At 37.5% G+C, this 19,091-nt stretch overlaps 1 protein-coding gene across 1 annotated transcript; it reads right to left on the reverse strand.

The window, feature by feature from the left end:
* Nucleotides 1-112: 112 nt before the first annotated feature.
* LOC146729070 (uncharacterized) lies at nucleotides 113-13,117 on the reverse strand. Its single transcript, XM_085495795.1, has 18 exons — nucleotides 12,482-13,117; nucleotides 11,718-12,061; nucleotides 11,404-11,607; nucleotides 11,133-11,294; nucleotides 10,790-10,981; nucleotides 10,445-10,699; nucleotides 10,146-10,325; nucleotides 9,914-10,045; nucleotides 9,606-9,804; nucleotides 9,337-9,507; nucleotides 8,509-8,709; nucleotides 2,445-3,836; nucleotides 2,207-2,338; nucleotides 1,993-2,045; nucleotides 1,605-1,886; nucleotides 1,204-1,380; nucleotides 767-1,062; nucleotides 113-653 (listed from the first exon to the last, which is right to left on the reverse strand). Exons 1-18 carry the CDS (start codon nucleotides 12,792-12,794, stop codon nucleotides 113-115), a joined length of 5,226 nt encoding a protein of 1,741 aa, XP_085351921.1. The 5' UTR covers nucleotides 12,795-13,117.
* Nucleotides 13,118-19,091: the final 5,974 nt, after the last annotated feature.

Raw genomic sequence — 19,091 nt, forward strand, 5'->3', positions numbered from 1 at the left:
CTTCGTGAATAGCAAAGTCGTGCTTTTTACTTCAGTAAACCATCATGGGATAAATCAATTTATATTCAATTGTGGTAATACCAAAGACAAGGGGCCCAGTATGGGACATGTTCTAGGAACGATGTGGTATTAGGTATATTAATCTTACCCTTGAATATAGCGAAAATTCTAGTTCTGTGATTGGCTCTGCTTGGTAGGGATCAATTGAATCATCATTATGACTATGATCAATTCGATAAAATTCTATAAAACCCTTTTGGACCACTGGTACTTCCTGTCTTTTCTTTGGTTCAACACGTATCCACCAATAATTGTCTTGCAACGAATGAAATGATTGGGTTCTCTTTTTAGTTTTAAGAGTAAACATGTCAGACGATTTAATTGTAATTTTGTCCCCATTATGCATCTGGATATCGCCACTGAACGGTACTTTAAGCAAACGAGTGCCATATCCCCATTTCTGAAATCTTACAACTTGTTCAACCATTTTACACTTTTCTGCTAGACAAATTAGCATTGTTTTTGGATCGTCGGTCTTTTGAAGAAGAACTATCTTCATCAGCTTGATATCTTCTTCCACTTTCTTGACAACTTTATTCCAGTTGTTCACAATCTCCTCTGTTGTTTTATGCACTGCACGTGCTGTGACATATCTGAATATTAAAATAAATGACATTTGTCACCATTTGACGTAATATAGTAAATACTAATATGTCCTCTTTCAAAACAATTTATGTTAAATCCCTAATACATTTCATTAACTCACCCACACATGTAAGGTGTACTTATGGTAATATCCAATTCCCTTGGTTCATAGTGTACAGTATCTGTAACATCTAGCCATTCATTAATATTATGTCTGTCTTCAAGTATTCTGAGTTCGGCGTCCTTCATATTATCTAACGTTGGAGGCCATGGTAATCCAATTACAAATGGTTCGGATGCAGATGTTCTATGCCCCTCTTGCGTTATCATACGATACAATGGACTGAAACTGATTTCTCTCTCATTTTCACCGGCATTACAAATGTTGTCAACAAGATGCTGGTCAACATTGTACACCTAAATGACAAGATATATATGATTTAAGAAAGAGCAGTAAACCAATTCGCATAACTGTGATTCCTCTTACAACAGTGCCCATAATTGACTGGATATATATGGTCAGACCAAATGATTATATATTCGCTGGTAATGCTTTACCCTTTGTGTTACAGTAATTCTATCATTAGTAGTTTGTGCTGGTACCACTATTGATATCCCCGCATCTACAGATGACTCACATCCACTCTCATCGACGTACAAAACTTCAGTATGTGGTCGTGAAGCAAAGACAAACATTCCAAGGTCTGTGACTTCTGTGCTGACTGTCTGATCCTCCTGATTCAGAAACAAACAGCATTATTGTTACCTTCCTGCAATGGTATTCTGCAAACAACGTTATTTTCAGGACCAATCATTGGATTTCTACAATGGGGTTACTCTCCTCGAATTTAGGGGTATAGGCTCTGAAGAGACTAGAATTTGAGTTTGGCATGTTTAATCATGACATGATCACTTAAACAGCAATTTTCATTAGCTTATGAACATGAGATATGGCTCACCCTTGTGGACTTCAATGTCGTCCAAACGTCTTCTTTTTTTAACAGCGCAAAATCTCTCAAGCCATCTGCAGACTTGCACTGACAGCCTACTTTCACTGCGCTGTTGAGCAAGACTTGTGTTTCACCAGAAAGCTTAATAACATTTGATTCCATTGTAGGATAATCCATCAATTCTGGCTGTAAATCTTCTACAACCTGAACTTTTATGTCTACATCATTCTGAACTGCCCGAGGAGGTATGCTAATGAAGTATCCACCTGGCAGCTTGTGTGATTGATATTCCTAGATTAAAGTTAATTGTTGCATTAATTTGCAGATATCATCATTTCGCTAATATTTTTTTTTAATTCAATACTCTAAAAAAAAGGCAGAATGGGAAATCACAAACCTGGCTTCGACGAATTCTCACAACTTTAGTATCTTCTTTGTGATAGGATGACTCTAGTGTTGAAATAACATCATTCTCAATTATTTGAATTGACCCATGTGATGCGATTACTTAAATATGGTATAAATTTGTATGGATTTATTTAGTTTGTCTATTTCAATCATGGCAGCATCATTAAAAGACCTTGCGATGGAAAATATGTATCATAATTTACCTTTGTCTAAATCCTGAGACATTGGATTTCCTTTCAAGCGAATATCACAATCAATCAAGTTATTCACTTCTTCAGGTAATGTCTTCAGCTTGTTGTATTCAAGATTGAGGTGTCTTAACATGGACAGTTTACCTGGGTAAATAATGAATGGGTACCATCATGGTATACATTGCATTAATATACTAGTATTTTGTTCTGTATAAACCACATGAGACACACATAATAACCAACGACTTACCAATAGCTGGTGTAATTTCTGTTAATTTGTTCATTAGCAGACTCAACTCCCTTAAGTTGGTAAGCTCCCCTATCTCTGATGGAATTGATGTCAATTGATTGTAGTCCAGCCAAAGCTCCTTAAGGCTGTATAAATTTTGTATTTCTTCCGGGATTTCCTTGATTAAGTTGTCATTCATATGTAAGACCTGCAGTTTCTTAAGCTTAAACATATTGGGTACTGATCGGAGATTATTTTTATTCAATTTTAGCTCGCTTAACTCATCTAAACTACTTAAACTGTCAGCACCACTAATGCCTTCATTGTGCGACAAGTCTAATTTCTCCAGCTGTTGTAGATTGCCTATTTCAGACGGAATGCATTTCAATTGATTACTTCCTAATCTAAGTTCAATTAGTTGGTTCATGTGCAAAAGCTCTGAAGGAATCACTGAAATATTATTGTTACTTAAGTCTAGCTTCTGTAGATTACGTAGATTCCTTATAGCGGAGGGAATTGCTGATAACCCATTGCCATCTAAAGTTAGTTTAGTCAGCTTTGGCATGTCACACAATGCAGGTGGAATTTCATTGAGCTGATTATCAGAGAGACCCAGCGTCTGTAGTCTGACAAGTTTTTTAATATCACTGGGAATACATGTCAGTTTGTTTATATTTAACGTGAGTTCTACAAGTTGTTTTAAGTCACAGAGTGCAGGTGGGATGTTTGCGATTTGATTGTACTCCAAATCCAAGACAAGTAATTCACTAAGATTAGCTATATCTGGTGGGATAAGGGATATATTATTGTTGGCTAATCTAAGGCTGGTTACTTCATTTAATTCACAGAGGCCGGGGGGAAATATCTCAATTTGATTGCTTGACACATCAATTCTCTCCAACTGGTGAAGTTTCTTTATATCAGACGGAAGCGTTGTCAAATTATTCTTGTCTAAGTAAAGAACCGTAAGATCAGACATGTCACCAATTGATGCAGGAAGGCTTTGGATCTCGTTATTGGAAAGATGAAGCTCCTCGAGCTTCAACAGGGTGGTAATGTAGTCAATATTTATCAATTTATTGCCAGATAAATTTAACTTTCGAAGTTGTTTAAGATTAGTGATGCTTTGATTAATAGATGTTAAGTGATTATCAGCCATATTTAATTTATGCAATTTATGCAGCTTAAATATGGGGACTGGCATTTGGTCGAACTTATTACTTTGTAGCTCAATTTTTTTCAATCGCTTTAATTCTGATAATTCTGTTGGCAAAAACGTCAGATAATTATTAGCTAATTTGCATTTTCGCAGGTTGGGAAATCCCGATATTGATGTTGGCAGCTCTCGAAGAGACCGTTTGTTAAGGTTAATCTCCTCGTCTGTGGGATTTGACCATCTCAAGATATCCATTCCTAAAATAAATGCAAATAAAAATAATTTACACGTTGTATTCATCCATTTGGTCTTTCATCTATGGATCTTGTTGTTATGACGACATATTGTTAAATCGCAAAATTACCTGCATGTGTCTTGTTCTACCGTTACACTTCACTAATTAATATGAGCACGAATGTTAGTACCTGTACAGTGTTCTAAAGCCAAAATCCCATGCACTCCATTAGCACATGTTTAGAACTGGGTATTTACAACACTCACACAAGGCTACAATAACACACACATGTTTTCTGTACGATTTAAAAACATCAGTTTGTTATCGGTAATATAATGTTTTTTCGGCGTGTAGTTATTACAAACAATAACGTCATCGGTCCAATATTCATCTGTGCATGCCGCCAGCGTTAGGCCGATTCAATCACCAGCAAACATCACAGGTAAGAGTTGATCAACATGTTTCTGAGAAAGGAGGGGTAGCGACCGAAAATTGGAAATAACGAGTAACCAGTGAACACGTCCGTGTATACGTATGCTTATAATAATAACCAAACAATGATTGTTAATAGGTCTATAAATATGACGTCACCGTAAAGGTTCATCCATAATAAAACGAACTATGTTGCTAAGAAACTACTGCTCAATAGCTAAACGTGTTAACTGAAGTTTCAATCAACGTCTCTTCTCTCCATGCATCAGGGAACTGTGTGTAAAGTACGTGTCCGCTTCATTTGTTTAAGACAATGAGATTTAGAATGTTCTTGCGGGAGAATACATAGTCAACACTCAGTACCCTATACTATACTTTTGTTTACGATCACCAGTTGTTGAAGTTGGGTACACAAACACGACAATTGGTGACTCTCAAATAAGTGTAGACGGGGAAATTTGAAAGCTTTATTTATGCATGAGTAACTCCGACTGAATAGTAAATGGTGAATTTATTGCGCCCTTTATGGTAATGGGGGGTTTCGTCCCGACAACGACACATAGCTTTATGTTGACAGGCACACTGCGAATATGTTTACATTTTATACTATAGTGTGTCTGTCTTACACCAGATATTATCCACGGATTTAAAACTAGCTCACGAACTGTTATGACAATGAATTCTGTCATCCGGGATACGTACGCGTTTACAATATATCAAAGCGCAAAACGTAAAACATTGTTATACTATGCTTAGGACGAACATATTTTATTTAAAGCGCTGTCATGTTCTATCCTGCGTAAAAACTTGAGTTATTCAATGGTTATTGTGATCATCACTGTTATTATTATAAAGTAACTTTTCGAATATAAAATATGTCATACCCTAGACAAGACAGTGAAGACTGCAACATACAGTACTATTTCTGAACATCTCAAGATATTGGCAGTTTTGCATAATATTTCTTGAATTATTATTATTAGGAATTATTTTAATTCGAATATTTCGGGTATTTTCGGATGTTGCTAAAATGTGTGTGCGATATAAAGTCGCGTATACGCGAGACGTTATTTTAATGTTACTGACCGTATCCCTCCGAGCCACAGGTGAGTTCAAGAGGAAGTAACAAGAGTTAGAAATACCGGGAAAATTTATTTCTTATCATATTTGTATACACAGTTCCCCAGACATAGACATGTTTGAAGTATTGTTCGACTGTTATTGAATACTTATTTGACTAACTTCGGGTTGAAATACTTTAGATTCCAAACGCTGACAGGCGTTGCGGACTGTTTGAACGCGCAATTGATCGCCGCTGTCTGAGCGCTGTACTGCGGGCCTGTTCGTCTTAACAAAAGTAATGTTTCGTATATAGACGGTTTAGGTACTAGGCTTTAATGATAATTATTTCCAATAACATGGTATCATGTACTGTTGGCTATGTGCTATTTAAACAACGGGAAATTCGTGGCATACACCACAAAGAATACAACATTGTAATTAAAGCTATCAGGGCCAAGTTTAAATATTGAGAATGCCTTAATATTTCCCCCTGAAATATGTGTTGTTATTTTTTTTTTCAGATGATGCTTTTGTTCATATATGTTATTCAGTTAAAGCATTCATGATACACATTTTTGCCGAAATTCTAAGTGAATGGTTATTCTTTTTATCATGATAAGCTTTTATCCATACATGGTATATGCAAAATATTAAAGTAATCGAACAAAGCACTCATAAGAAACTTGTGCCCCAAATTGTGGTTATTTTTGACGGAAATCCAAGATGGCGGCCAAGACATGTGACTGATCAAAACTATTTTATTTTTTCTCATAATAAACTTTAGCCATACATGTTGCATACACAATATCAAGTTGATCAGGTAAAGCACTCATGAGGAACAAATGCCCTGAATTGTGAAAACCTTTGCTGAAATTCCAAGATAAAAAATAAAAAAAAATATTTCTCGTAAGAAGCTATGACCGCATGTGCTGATATAGTATACTAGTAGTTACATGTCCCGACACGTAGCGTCCAAAAAATGTCAAATAGACGCAAAATTCTAGCACGTACAGAGGTGACAAGAAGACGGAAGTTCGAGTGAGAATTCTTTCCGAGCACCGCCTCCGTATTTCATCATAGCGAGTGGCCGATAGCCAACCCGCATAAATCATGTTACAGAATTGCTTAACTTGTAACTACAACAAATTCGTTGCTAATGACGATTATTTAGTCAGAAAAATAATAATTTATAATGATAATTATAAAAAAAACGTTCTATAACTACATAAATACCGGTATATAACGTGTTTTACACAATGAGAACATTCTGTAATCGCAGACAATGTTTTCACATGTTACTAGCTATCTGAATCGAAATGCCAGACTGGTAACAAAAGAAATACATCAGTAAAACCGTACCGTATGATATTATCGTGTAAATGCATTCTACTCACCTTTTGCTTTTGAAGAGTTCCCAACTCTCGCGTACAGCGTAAAAGTTAGACGTATTGAATCGCCTGGCCAACGGGGTAATCCAGTTTTTGTATGGACGTCCAACTATCTTTACTTGTTCGCTTAAAATGTTTGTAACAGTACAACGGGTATTGTTAAGATCCGTGTTTATACAGCGGACTAGTTTACATACTATTATATACGATAGTTGTCAATAGGGTCACACCCACGATTCACTATGGCTGCATTGGTCAGTGAGTACAATTAGGTTAATATTTAGTGACATTGTCCCTATATAATAATCACCTTAGGTAATCCGGCGATACATTTGTACTTGTCAATGCCAAATGGTCTGTTAAGTTGATATGCCCTCATGAGTGGACTAAATCGACTGGCAATTCTATTCACGATACAATAACTCGTGTCTAGACAAGTATTACTACGATATATTTGATTAAGAACACTACCCAGGGTAAGTGGTGACGCGGACATGTCATCCGCTGTGGTGTGCTTTACAATGTACATGTAACTACTTGCATATTCATGCGTACATCGTTACGTCACACTAGGAGCACAACGCGGAGACTGTCAATGCCATATTCGGACAGTGTTAAACCATATAGGTCGACAAAAAAAAGACATTTTCTTCTAGCTGTCGTTGCTGCTCGCATTCCCAGCTCGCGACGTAGCCGACATATTAAAAAAATGGACTCAGAACTGTGCGTTCCGTGTCATTAAACCAGGCTGTGAGGCGACGGTCCGTTCCACTTCTTTCTTGTCAGTTTTATGGTTTTGCACCATAAATGTCGATCAATCGTAAAACTGTGCAAAGCAATCCCGTTTTTAGTTGTGTTGCTGCACCGACACAGTGTCTCATCATCGCGATTGGCTTGGACAGTATATAACACTGGTACTACAGTATTTATTTGCATAACACCGTACGCGTTGTCTCAGGGATTAGTAATCCTCATGCGAAAATTGTCGGTGTAAATATTGAATCGGTAATCGTCGAAGAGTCGAATGTCCATATTTGGGGCATGGTAACCGTCTTTTTTTTGTTTCTATGTCGCTCATATGGATTTTTAAAGTGAAATTAATATTGCGCATTCTTCGCACATTTGTAAAGGGGAGAGGCAATTCCCAGATTTTAGACTTAAAGCGGGAGGAGTCGTCACGTGCGCATGCGTCAGATGGCCATAACGTCTAGCCACGAGCCTTTGCGTTTTTAGCGTGTGTTGTTATCGTCGCGTGGAACTCAATTCCCGCGCGTGCGCAGGTGACGACGACCCCCCCCCGCGCTTTAAGACTTCAAATTTGATAATTCTATACGGGGAAAAAAGTCGAGATTTGTGTATTAAAAATAATTTAAATTGACCAAAGTTATGCCGAGTTAGCGTGTGCTAGCTATAATGGCGTTGGCCAAAAAATCTTCACGCAAGTCCGAGCCAAGCGTGAATTCGATGTTAGTCTTTAATATATAAATAATAACACATGTTTTTTAGGGTGATATTGCCCGAATGACCGTGTGTTATTTATTTTATCACATCGAACAGACAACTACTATGACAATCACATCTGCCATACATCACTCACACCCGCTCTTCCCCACACTTGTATTTGAAGTATGCTATATTTTATCTATCATAACAAGCTTCGAATTACTCAATAACATACATGCATTGTTTGCTGAAAAAAATCCTAAATATACTCAGTAAATGTTATTTTCGGCCACGGCTACTCATTTTAGTAACCGTGTTTCAACAGTGTGAATCACTCAATTCTCAAACGCAAGTTATTTGATCACTCACCAGATAAAAATGCCGTGCCGTGGAAGTGACTGAAAAAAAACTTCCTCTCTAAAGTACCACACCTTCTATTCACAAGCCACACAGCTTTAGAGCGTTTTCGGTTAGCATCGGCGTGGAACGCGTAGAAATGCACACAGCGTAGAACGCGCCGTAGCGATCCCGGCTTCGACGTTTCAGCGTCGGCTTTGCCGTACATATTTGCTTCATAAAAATACCCCAAAATATCAAAACATAGTATCTTACTCAGTATCCATTCTGGTACGTTCGGTGTCTATTTCGGGTGGCTAAAATTCCTTCAAAACTGTAATGTATTGAGTTTGCCTAAGCGTATTGCATACAGTCGCTGTACAGCTTCGTTGTGAGTTTTGGGAAATATAGTCTCCATCCATGTAAAGATTCAATTCTGATTCAAATCCTCTAATTTATAGCAGTAAGAGTGACGATCTGGTATATTACAGAGCCTGGGAGTGATATGCTACAAACACCTTGAAAACAACAGCGGCCGGGGCAGCACCAGTGCAGCAAACGACAACCAGCAAACAGTGACGTCATCCATATGATATAGCCGTGTAATATCCTCTTGGCGGGCAATATACAGTGTTCTCCCCAGGAATTTAAACCACTGTGGCGGCCTAATTTGCATATAATTTGCATATCATTTACATAATAATAGAAATTTACATATGAATTACAAAGACCAAAGCAGGTTTACATCCACAAAAACACATATTTATTAACATTATACATATATACAACTATATTACATTTTCAAGCACAAACTATAATATTCAAACATCATCTATTTTTTCTGTATTTAATCTAATTGAAGTCGTCTTGTCTTGGTCATTGCCCATGCATCTGAAGCAGCCTTGAAGTCAAACTTCTCAATTGGTGGTCCTTCTACACTTATGAATAATAAACATCTTAATATTTTTTCAGAAAGTCTATTTCTCAGATTGGTCTTTATTCTTGATACAGCTGAGAACCCTCGTTCACAATCTACAGGTGAAAAGAGTTCAGATTTTACATGTAGAAATGAAGTTTGAAACAAATAAACTTGATATAAATACATAACTCTGATGATATAATGTACTTACCAACTGTTGATATTGGTAGTGTGAGTGCTACTGCAGCTAGGTAATGTAATCCAGGAGTTAAATCTTTATACTTTGTAATAATTGTTTTCAGCATGTCTTTATATTTGTAATCAGTGTAACTTGTCATCATGGCTGTCTGTATTAATGTGTATTCACTTCTTATTGCCTCCCCATTCATTTGATAATGATCAATCAACATCTGCCACAGAAAAAACAAGATTAGATGACTCCACAAAATAATATCTAATATAAATTGTATTGAATACAGCAATCTACACAAATCTATGTTATACAACAAATCTACTTACATCAAGTTTCTCCTGACAGGCATCATCCTCAGCCAAACTGGGATCAAATATAGAGAAAGCACTAATCAACTGTACATCTGGAAACCTGGCCTCTAAATTCTGGCAAATATTATCAATATATTTGTTATACACCTAAAAGTAAGAAGAAAACAATTCAGTAAAAAAAATAAAAAAACACAATGATAATTAAAATAATGTTTCTCATTTGCTTAAAATTTAATAAAATATTTACCTGTGACCTGAAATCTGTTTTCATCTGTTCTGTGACTGTAATACTGAATGGTGATAGATTTTCAGAAATATAAGAATCCAAATTCTGCATATATTGTCCTGGTACTAACTTCAGTTGTTTAACAGCAATAATGGTACTGGTGATAATTGTGTCAAGCAAAGTAATGTCAACATCTTTTTTCTGCAAAGTAAAAACATTATAAAAGTATCTTAGTAGTAATACATGTAGTAATAATAATAATAGTAGTAATAATAATACAAATTCTGTCAATGCATCTTTTATAATTAAATTTGGCATACCTGAAATAGCAGAGATAACCTTGTCAGATGAGGCAAAATATCACTCATCATATGTACACTGGCTATGAAGTTGTATTTCTTCACAAATGTGGCCAAGCCAGCTGCTGTTGCATCATCTCTTTCATTGCCCTCTCTCTCCAAACTTGTAATTATTGCTGGCAATGTCTTCCTGATGGCATCCACAGCACGTTGATGCGACAGCCAACGAACTGCTTTAGCCTCTTTTAGTCTAATGTCTGGTTCTCCAAGTATTTTCTGTAATAAGTAGGACAGATTAGGATACCAATCACACTGTGAAGTATTTAAAGAGGTTGATCATTCATACATGTATAAATAATTTCTCACCTGAATTTCCTGGAGACCAGCCATTCTCACAGAGCTGTTTTGGTAGAAATAGTATAGTTGCTGTAATGTAGCACTGAACCTCTTCAAGTATTTTATATCATTCATAGCTTGACTGGAAGCAAGAGCCAACCTATGGGCAATGCAATGAATGTTGATAAGTGTACCATTTTTCTCTCTCAGTTTGGTAGCAACCTGTGAAAAGTACATAAACTAAAAGTTAATTTTGAACATATTAAAATACAGGAGACAGTGGAGACTAATATTCAAATACCAGTGCTGCAGTGAGCAATTAGATGAGATTTCTCTGGCTTCAACAACACAATGAAAAATAAATAAAACCTACCCCTTTTCTCTGGCCAACCATAACCGCAGCCCCATCTGATCCAAGTGCTGAACAATCCTTAAAATTTATATCAAGTTTGTTGAAGGTTGTCTCTGTACTCTTGGTGATAGTCTCAGCTGTACCATTAAACAAATCATCAATTCCAACAAATGAGGTCTTTACCTAATTGGGTAAAAAATTTAAAAAATATACATATAAATATTTATAAAATTTTTGTAGAATGTATATTTCAATAATAATGCCAAGAAACAGTGTAGATTTTGGTACTTACTTCACATTCATTTCCATTCACTGTGATATATCTCATATAAGTAATTAGCTGCTTTAGAATGGCTACATCAGTTGTTTCATCCATCATCACACTGAATACACGACTGGAGCGAATATCTGTATATATTTTGTCACTGATCACAGAAGAAATTGATATTAACAGCTCCTGAATAGATCTCTCAGAAGTATAGTGAGCATTTTCTCCCTGGAATACAAGTATACATTGGTTATATAATATTGCCCTATTTCAAATGAAAAAAAATGTGTGATGTCAGAAACGTTATAGCCAAGTGAAATTAATATAGTTAAATATACCTGATTTAAATGTTCCAGATAGCTACATCCCATTCCTTTAACTAGGTCTAATAATGACGTAAACTTGGTGGTGTGTGCGATCTCATTTTTTGCCAGCCAGTAAAGGCATTTCATGGCCCCTTCAAGTGCAAGTCGCTGTAAGTTTACTTGCACTACAAAACCTTCATCGACAGGAATATTTTCTTTTACGTCATTTTCCAACCCTGCTGCTGTTTTATGCATAATCGACCTGGAATGTCTTAGGATGACATCCTTTCTGAGTGCCGTACACGGAACTTTACTCCAAACTGCGTTTCCATTTGGGTGTGACATGCTAAACTTGCCACATAGTGTACACAACATTCCTGAAACAAAAACAAGACTAATTGATCAAAAAAGAAAAAAACTAAATTTACGAGTTTTGCAATATAATATTCTATAGAAAAATAAATTCAAAGGCATAGGTAAATCAAAAGTTAGAGAAAATCGTGATGACATCAACGATCGATCACGGCGACGACGCCATCTTGGATTTGTTAAGGTCAAAACCGGGGTTGAATAATCGATGCAAACAAAGCAAAAATTTAAAAAATTATTGAGTACAGTAACATTTTAAACAGTACAATGGTCTGTTTTCGATTTTTCAGAAATTAGCATTGCCGCGATGATCGTAACCCACACCAGTGTCACGATGTATTTTTTTACTTTCGTTTGCATCGCGTACACTGTAAACAAAATATATAAAACACGAACATTTTGAAAACATTACCACATGTACAGCTTACCTTTCGAATCTGGTGTTTCTTTTAACCATGGATATTCCTTTTTCCATGCATGATCAAATCCCGTTTTTCTTCTTTTCTGTTCTTTTTCTGGTTTATCTGTTGCCTTTCTTTTCTGGGAAAATGTTTCAATAGCGATCGCGTTGTCAAACGATGCGAAATCGTGGTCACGTGGCGGATCTCGACGAGGTTTTTGAACCAGCCAGGAAGATATAAGAGTGCTTCGGTTGGACATGGTGATGTTACTCGTTGAGGAAATCTCTAAGTTACTGAAAGTCTGAAGCTGTGATCGCATTTTTATATATTTAAGAAGCATCCCATAAACACTTTTTTCGGGCACTTCTGTAATTACCGCCGCCTATCACTTAATCCCGACGCTGCCAGACACGGAAGCACTCCAGCTCCTGTCAGCCACGCGGAGATTAACACCCATTTACCGGGAACGTTTGATCATCGTGGCGGTCGGGTAAAACAATGCAGAGACTGAAACAATAGCTACATATTTCATACTTTATTTTCGTAATACAATACACCGGATGAAAAAAGCACTGTGGCGGTCTTGCTAATCACCGTGGCGGTGTCAGACCAGCGTGGCGGCAAATCGAAGCACTGTGGCGGGACCGCCACGCTGTTTACATCCTGGGGAGAACACTGATATACCATGTAATATCCATTTTTTATTCAATGCCATGTGACCGAGTCTCAACCAATCACAGCATGCGTAACAGCAGTGAGATGTAATACATATATTTATCGACCTGTTTATGTTATGGCGACTGCAATGTCTTTGTTATGACAATTTTAAAATACATATAGTAAGAGTTTCGTCGTTTTGGCCAGTGGCCAGAGTGGGGCCTGGGGCCATGCCCCCAATACATTTTGCTGGATCCGCCACTGGTTTTGGCAAATCAGGTGCTGTGGAGAAATGAAACCCCCCGAATACGATTTCACAGTATTTCACTGACTGTGCCATGCACACACAAGTATTACTTTTGTAGATCCTGAGAACTAGCCATTTAATATGATGTCGGAAAAATGTATGCTGAACAAGATGTATTAATTATTGCTGGTAATATTTCAATTTCTATTGGGAGCAAACTACCGCCATTGCTAGTCGTTGTATTAATATTGTTTCTAAAATAAATTATTAAAATGTCTTGAAGTAAATTTAAATATATGGATATGGATTGTACAATATGATGATGAAATAGTGTCCAACAAAATAATTTGTATATGGTAACGGTAAGGTATTATTTTAATGTATTTTGTGGTCATTTGTTCATTTTCAATTTTCAGAAGAAGAATTTATCCAAGTGCATTGTAACAACGGCTCAAGTGACTGTCAAATATGCAATGTCCTCCGTCCCGTCCTTCTCCCTCTTTCCCTACTATTGTTAATGGTTTACCCCTTGCATGATGCAACTACGCAAATCTGGGAATTTATGAATTGTAATCGTGTTTTTCAAATTACTATGTAACACATCTAGGGGGTTTTAGTATTCTTGTGCAAAGTGAAAGTAAACATCCAATAGAATCAAACGAAATACTGTACAAATTGTATAGAAAATTAGTTTTAATGAATTAAGTGACAATATTATAAAATAAAATAAATTTTTGTATGTGGAAGACTTGGGTAGTACATTCAAAATATGATGCAGTTTGCAGTTTCCTTTCATTTTTTTTTTGGTGAAAAACTGATGTTTTTAGAATTGCATACAACGAAACAGCAAGAGTACCATGCTAGTTCATCAAAATGTCTCGCATGTCTCTTCTCTTGCTGTAGTGTGAAAGTAACTTTTTTCGAATATTAAAATTACTTTAATTTGGAAAGGTTCTTTTAATAGAACATATATATACATGTGGATCTAATTTACATGTCCTGGAGATCTTGGGAAATATGTTATTTCTTGCGGTACGAAGTAAAGCCAGAAATAGATGTTTTGGTGGCACCTGTTAGAGGGCGCATTTGGCATACCGCATTGGCTTGTGGTAGTGTTTTGTGTGACTTGGTCAGTCTAGGCGTTGCCACGTCACAGACAGCAGCTCGTCAAGTGTGTATTTGCTTTATCTCACTGCGTATCATTCTAAATGGAGAACCCGCCAGCTACCTCTGGTGTACAGCAGCTTCTGCAGGAAAATAACGCGCAACTTTTGCAGTCGATTAACGCTTTAGTTTCGCAAAAGATGACTTCTTTAAGAGACGAGTTGCAATCGTCGCATGACCTGTCCACTCAAGTCCAGATGGCAGAAATAAAGAAAGTAAAATATGGCATTGTTCCTACATTCAAACGGAAGGCCAATGAAGATCAGTATAAGCACAATATCAAAGTTGCGGACGTATTAGAAGAGGCGCAGTCCAGTTTGCAGCTTGCAAAATATGACACCGTGAAAGAAAAACTTGCTGCAGGTATGGACTTAATCGAAAAACGCCAGAAATTGATTCTACTTGCAGATACCTCTGAATACGGCTGGAGTACAGCCCAAGAATACGTATCGCATGACTTGGCTATTGACAGTGAAGACTAGAAGAGAATATGGAAGGCCGAAACGAGAGCGAGCAGAAAAATCAAGGATAAAGTTCAGAAGGCAAAGAAGACCCGTACTCGAAGAATTGTCAGCCAACAAGACCTTACCAGTTCCCAGTGTTCGACTTGGCATCAGACACCCAGCACTAGCAAAGGTTACAGTGGTCCCAGACAGGGAGTCTGTATTGGTTGCGGTCGGCAAGGGCATTACCGTTTTGAATGCAGAGCTATGCCAACAAGTGGAAACCTGCAAACTGGTCCCAGTAGTGGCAAATGACTATTACATGAAAGAAATTTAATCAAGATAAGTACCGATTCTCGTTTCCTCTCTCATAATTTCCGTTTTTCGGATGGGAGTGCTATGCTCGCAGATGGAGATGCGATACCAGGGTGTAGTCCGGTTGTGGTAAGGGGTCGTCTTTTGAAACATATAAATGTATGGTTACATATTTCTGCTTCTAAGTTCGTTATAGATTCTATTAGGTTTGGGTATAAAATACCCCTTTTCTCCAACCCGCCACCTATGTTTCTAAAAAAACTACAGGTCGGCACTCAATAATTCTGCTTTCGTTGAACATTCTATTTCTAACTTGATTTTGTCCACAGCAATCGAGAAGACGCTAGTGCCTCCTTTATTATGTAACCCTTTGTCAGTGGCTGTCAACAAAGAAGGTAAGAAGCGCCTTATCCTGGACCTAAGGCGTGTTAGCTTGCACGTTTTCAAGAATAAATTTTGCTTTGAAGACCTGAAAACTGCTCAGGAGATGCTTAAGCCAGGATATTTTTTATTTAAGTTTGATCTTAAATCTGGTTACCACCACATCGATATTTTTTCCTGAAAATCGCAAGCGCCTGGGTTTTTCGTGGGAGTTCGCTGGGAAGCAACGTTATTTTTACTTTTGTTTTTTACCCTTCAGTTTGTGCTCTGGGCCAAATATCTTTACCAAGATGCTTCGCCCATTAGTTAGTAAGTGGCAAGGGGAAGGGAAAACAGTTGTGGTCTATCTTGACGACGGCCTTGGTGCCAGTAGTTCACTAAAGTCCGCTTCTGCGTGCGCAGCAGCAGTAAAAAGTGATTTAAATAATTTTGGTTTCATCACAAATAGCAGAAAAGTCAGTGGACTCCAGTTAGTAAGTTAGTGTGGTTGGGAACAGTGCTCGATATGGAGTAAGGTAAGTTTATTACAGTCGATCAACTCAGTCGCTTAAAGGTGACTATGACTGGTATTTTAACCAATTCACGGACATTCACGTACGACGTCCAGGTTTGTACCAACCAAGAAAGTGGCTCACATTACCGGACAGATTGTTTCCATGAGAGTGGGTGCAGGTAATATTGCTTTACTTATGACTAGAGCGCTGAATTGCGCCCTCTATCCTTTGAGTTCTTGGAATAGTTATGTTTTATTATCGGAAAGAGCCATTATCGAACTAAATTTCTGGAAAGACAACGCTCGTAAGTTAAACGGCGCCCCATCTGGCACGTTGAAAAAGCAAAATGGCTGGTATACTCCAACGCCTCTGACAAGGCGTTTGGTGGGTATGTGGTTGAATGTGACAATTCCATGGTACACAGGGTGTGGGATGAGGGAGAGCAGTGTCTCAGTTCTACATGGAGAGAATAACAAGTAGTTTACAAAGTCTTGTGTAGTATTGTACATTTACTATCAGGTCGTACTGTCAAGTGGTTTACAGATAACCAGAATGTAGTGTATATTGTACATAAGGGCAGTATGAAGTCCGATTTGCAGGTTATTGCTTTAGCTATATTTAGTAGCTGTTCCCAGCACGGGATTTCTTTAGAATTGGATTGGATCCCAAGGAGTTCAAATGAAAAGGCTGATTATCTTACTAAAATTATCGATGTAGACGATTGGTCTATTAACTTAGAGTATTTCAGATATTTAGATTTTAAGTGGGGTCCTTTCTCAGTTGATAGGTTCGCATCCTCTTACAACGCTAAATGCGAGAGATTCAATTCACGCTTTTGGTGTCCAAACACGGAGGCTGTGGACGTTTTTACCCAAGATTGGTCACCAGATACAATTGGTTGTTACTACCTGTATGCCTCATTGGTAAAGTTATGAGACATTTGGAATCATGCCGTTGTAGGGGTACCATAGTGATCCCATTATGGAGATCGGGGTATTTTTGGCCATTTATTTGTCCAGATGGAGTGCATTTCGCTGCTTACGTAGCAGACTGGATTGAATTGCCAAGCGATTCGAGCATTTTTGCTGCAGGCAGGGGCTCAAACACTGTGTTTGGTGGGAAACCCTTAAATTTCCGTATTTTGGCTTTAAATGTAAAGTTCAAAGGTGAAAATGTGTCTAAACATAGCTTTGCAGGAGTTCAGATATTGTTTTTAATGACACGCACGTTTGCATCACTATCCGAAGCAGTAAAAATGATCAGTACAAGAAAGGCAATAAAGTTCGCATTGCCAAAACGGGTAATCCTACTTGCCCCGTAGCTAAGTTAATTCAGTATTTACAGGCAGCAGAGATCCAGGTGGGTTCTGATGTTTTTATTTTCAGGTCTCTATACTATAGGAAACGGGGGTGCTCATTGATCCGGGAAATTAGGAAGTTAAGTTATTCTCGGGTTCGTGAAATGATCAAAGCGAAATTGTCCCTGGTGGTGGGGGACGTATCCGGGTTTAGTACCCATTCCTTCAGAATAGGAGGCACTACAGCAGCCGCACATGCGGGTATATCCGATCGATATCTGATGAGGCATGGCCGTTGGAGATCTGATAAGGCCAAAGAGGGCTATGTGAGAGACGATATGGAAGCCATGATTGGCGTTACTAAGTCCTTAGGAATTTAAAATATTTATGTTTTCAAGCTGGCGTGCTCGATTACCATGTATCATATTGTACTGAATTTTGTTTTTGTTATTTTACATAATTCAGGTTCTCCTGCATTTCCCCTTTTGTTTTTAACTATATATTAGCTCGTGGCAGCGTGACAACACTCTGAATATTCGGCTGTGCCTACTTTTTTGTTAACCACTGTTGTAAAAACAAAACATGTTATTTCTTGCGGAACATAAGCCAGAAATGGATGTTTTGGTGGCACCTGTTAGAGGGCGCATTTGGCATACCGCATTGGCTTGTGGTAGTGTATTGTGTGCCTTAGTCAGTCTAGGCGTTGCCACGTCACAACCAGCAGCTCGTCAAGTGTGTATTTATTCCTCAGCTCCTGAGAGCGAGGTTATTTGTAGATATGTTGGCGATCGCCTCTGTGTTTCCGGAAGTACTATGGGGGATTGCATGATGGGAGTGGAAAGTCTTTTGATCAGTAAAATAATTTTAGAAAAGTGAAAACTAAAGTGACTGTGAAATAAAGGTGGGTTTTAAATATTAAATATCATGACATTTGGATGTAATAATGAAAGAAAATTGAACTGGTATGAAAGGGCAGTACATGTAGCCGGAATGCAAGGTCAGTCTCCGGGGTCAAAATACGTCACAATACATCCATCAAGGCGGTTGCAAAGTGTCAACTATGGACGAGGTAAAAGACTTGGAAATACATTAACCATGGTCAATAATCATACAAAAAAAACAATAACACGAAATACATATATAAAAAAAAAAGATAACACTAACAACTATAAGGTAAAATTATGTTGATAAACTTTCCTAGACTGTTGGCAATGAATCTTTTATTCCCATAATATGCTCAAACATATCTTCTTTTGGTAATTTTAAAATATTATCATTGTACAATGATAGAGTATTCCAAAAGTTGCTATGTGCCTTTACAATTTCATCCAGTTTGCAGTCAAAAAGACCATGCATTTCATCACCAACAGACTGATCAGAACACAGTGTGCAAAATTTTTGCTCTGAGGGTATTTTTAGGTATCTTAATTTTTCAATTGGTAATATATATTTAGTTTATATACTGATCGCGTCAATCATAAATTGTCTTATATTGTTTACGTCATTTGTAATTGTTCTGAGTAATCAGATGAGTAATACAAGATGGGAGCGTGTAAAGAGAGCGTGTACATTTCTGAAATGAACATATAACCGATAATAAAAAACAAGCGCTACTTAGCGCGTGACTCTGATTTCTCAG

This window comes from Saccoglossus kowalevskii, chromosome 22 (genome assembly GCF_978046115.1).
Source record: "Saccoglossus kowalevskii chromosome 22, keSacKowa6.1, whole genome shotgun sequence".
NCBI lineage: Eukaryota > Metazoa > Hemichordata > Enteropneusta > Harrimaniidae > Saccoglossus > Saccoglossus kowalevskii.

Coding starts and splice junctions, on each gene's coding strand:
- LOC146729070 (XM_085495795.1), bottom strand. CDS start 12,794: ATGCTTCTTAAATATATAAAAATGCGATCACAGCTTCAGACTTTCAGT. Junction 11,608..11,717: donor ATCTGGAACATTTAAATCAG/GTATATTTAACT, acceptor CTTGTATTCCAG/GGAGAAAATGCTCACTATAC. Junction 1,381..1,604: donor CGACATTGAAGTCCACAAGG/GTGAGCCATATC, acceptor TTTCTGAATCAG/GAGGATCAGACAGTCAGCAC.